The sequence below is a fragment of the Ceratina calcarata genome, unplaced genomic scaffold, assembly GCF_001652005.2.
Source record: "Ceratina calcarata isolate Rehan_Ccalc_2016 unplaced genomic scaffold, ASM165200v1 scaffold565.2, whole genome shotgun sequence".
In the NCBI taxonomy this organism is placed as follows: Eukaryota; Metazoa; Arthropoda; class Insecta; order Hymenoptera; family Apidae; genus Ceratina; species Ceratina calcarata.
Window position 1 is genome coordinate 583 of NW_017176850.1, and position 2,598 is coordinate 3,180.

At 47.3% G+C, this 2,598-nt stretch overlaps 1 protein-coding gene across 1 annotated transcript in view; it reads right to left on the reverse strand.

Moving 5' to 3' along the window:
• Positions 1 to 2,598, reverse strand: part of blo (bloated) — a gene marked incomplete at both ends in the record, with an annotated part of 21,016 nt that overhangs the window by 513 nt on the left and 17,905 nt on the right. The window contains 2 exon segments of the mRNA XM_085342324.1: positions 1 to 184; positions 1,796 to 2,011. The exon segment at positions 1 to 184 is cut by the window's left edge and continues 48 nt beyond it. Coding sequence (XP_085198450.1) covers positions 1 to 184; positions 1,796 to 2,011 — 400 coding nt within the window.

Genomic DNA, 2,598 nt, shown 5'->3' on the forward strand with positions numbered 1-2,598 from the left:
ATAAAATATTCCTCGATTGGTACCTGCGGTCTCTATTAGACGAGACGGACTCTTGATCCGTGTCACCGAAGAAACGCAAGTTCTTCTGCACCGATACTCGTTCGGGGGCGGACGACGCTTCCTCGTCCTCGGTCCCAGTGGTCAATATCTCGCTCTCCGGTATCCTCGGCTTTTTGTCCACCGTCTGTAACAACCAACAGGGAAAAGATTGAAACGCAAGCAACGGTAACGATGAAACAGACTGCGGACGTCTTGTACAAATAAACTGTCTTCATACAAGACGTACATTCAACCGCGTCGAATCCTGTCACGCGACTGTCTATCCGGTTCGAAAGAATCGCAAACGAGCGAACCAATGCGGAAACCGCGTGGCATCAAAGAGAATCGCAGGACTCCGTGTCAGGGGAACGTCATCGATGAACGGAGTCGAGGAGACGTTCTCTGTTCTCTTTGCGCGAACGGAAGAAGATTAGAGGCAGAGACGCTAATATCAAATACAATAAAGCCGAGCACAAAGGTGTATTCTTCGGGCGGACGTGAAAAATTGTGAGTTCCCGCTCGTTTCCATCCGTGGCGCCTTCATGAGTCATGATCTCGCCTCCCCCTCTTTATCCCCCTCGCGGTTCCCTTCCACGGACCATCGACTCGTTCCCCGATAGATCATCGTCCAGGCAAGATTCACGCGCACGCAATCATGTTGAACGGGTCGGTTGAGAGAGCCGGAGCTGAACTGTATGTACGGGCTGAGCCTATCGAGGCGGGACACGCAGTCGGAGAGGATCGGGAATCGCTGCCTGACACTGAGATTATTCCGCGGACGATGGTTAAAGCTAGGCAGCCCCCTGATCGGCACTTAATCTCACGATTAAATTAAACCACAGAGCGCGGAGTTAGTTAAGCATTTAATCAAACTGGTAATTGGAGGTTGTACCGGTCTAATGGCTCCGCAGCGACCTGTGCCTGACTGATGAATGCACCGACCTGCCAACCCGATAACCGAACCCACGATATGTTCTCCCTCGTTATCGGATGGCAACGTGGAAAAATCGTCCCCGTCGATACGTTGAGAATCACCCTAAAGGCTTTATCGCGATACTGACATCAGTTAAATTCTGTACCGATGAGAGTCGAATCGAGACGAAATCGCAGGAATTAGGAGCCACACTTGTGTTACACTTGGAGAGAAATCGATAGAAAAGAATTAGACCAATGGAAGAAAGACAGATAGAATTATACAAGGTGTCCCAAATCTAGTGTAAGATATTGAAATGGCAGGTTCCTCACGTAATTTTGAACAACATTTTCCTTAGCGAAAAAGTTATCCGAGGCGTGGTTGAAGAGTTATTAGCAAGAAACCCCGACCAATCGGAGCGCTCGGTTGGCGCGAGCTACGAATCGGGAGCGTTGGCTCGGATTCGGACGCTCGGCTTATCAACAATCTATCATTTCCCCATCCATTCCATTTGAATAACTTATTAGGGTTGTCGGTTGACGTCGTAAATCGCCTCCGCCATGGATTTATGTGTAATCTACGCTGAGCCACGGCCGACGGTTTAACGTTGCAGAGTTATGCGTCAAGGATGAATAAGCCTTGGTTCGCACGCGTTTCTAACATTGTTATAATACGTTGTAAACGATAATGTACATCCTTGCAGACTTCGATCTAGATTCCATGCACATATTTTATATTTCTGTAGGTCGAAGCAAAAATGATTTCGAGAAATAACTGAAATCTATTAAATTTGTAAAAAAATTGCATATTCNGTCCCTCGATTCAATGGTGATTGAAACTCACTTTGATGTTCGACTTGTTCTTCCTGGATAGAGATTTAAACCAGCCCTTCCTCTCGGCTTCTTGTCCCTGATTCTCCTTGGTAAGAGTGTTGCTCGACTCGCAGAAAGATTCCTCTTCTCTGGTGAGCGTACCCGTGGACCTCGACAGTCTCGCTGGCCTGGGTGGACTCGGACTGCCGCTGGGAGTAGATAAGCGTCTGCGTTGGCTGTACTCCTCCTGCACNAATGTAGATTAATTAATACGTAAAAAGTTCGTGGATGAGGGGATGAAAATGTGCAAAAATGATTTAGAGGAGGTAACGGTTCGACGAAGTATTATCGTTTGGAGGTATCAGAAGGTTCCGTTCGAATTCCTTTCTCGACCGGATGGCAGAGGTAACGTCGCTCAGTTCGGAGTTCATAAAGTTCGCCGGGATAAGGGAAAGAGCCTGCGTAGATCTCGACGGGGGCGAGGGGGAGGTCGGCGGGGGACACAATGAACAACGGCAGGTTACGAATCTCCTGGATACTTGATCCCACGACCTTGCGAAGTGGGTCGCGCAACGGGTAAGGAGACGATTATGTTCGGTCAAACATGCGCGAGCATAATCTACGCGTAACACTTAACGTCCACGGAACTAAACAGTCTCGGTTTTACCTGTGTACACCTACGTTCGTGAGTTTAACCCAAAGTACTCGTGCTCATTGCCTATCAAAATGCCTGAGAGATATTCAGAATCCAGAAATTTTATCACATTTTATGTTAATTCAAAATTCTATCATTCCAAACATAAAATTCTTCTTTTTTTAACATTGACACATAAA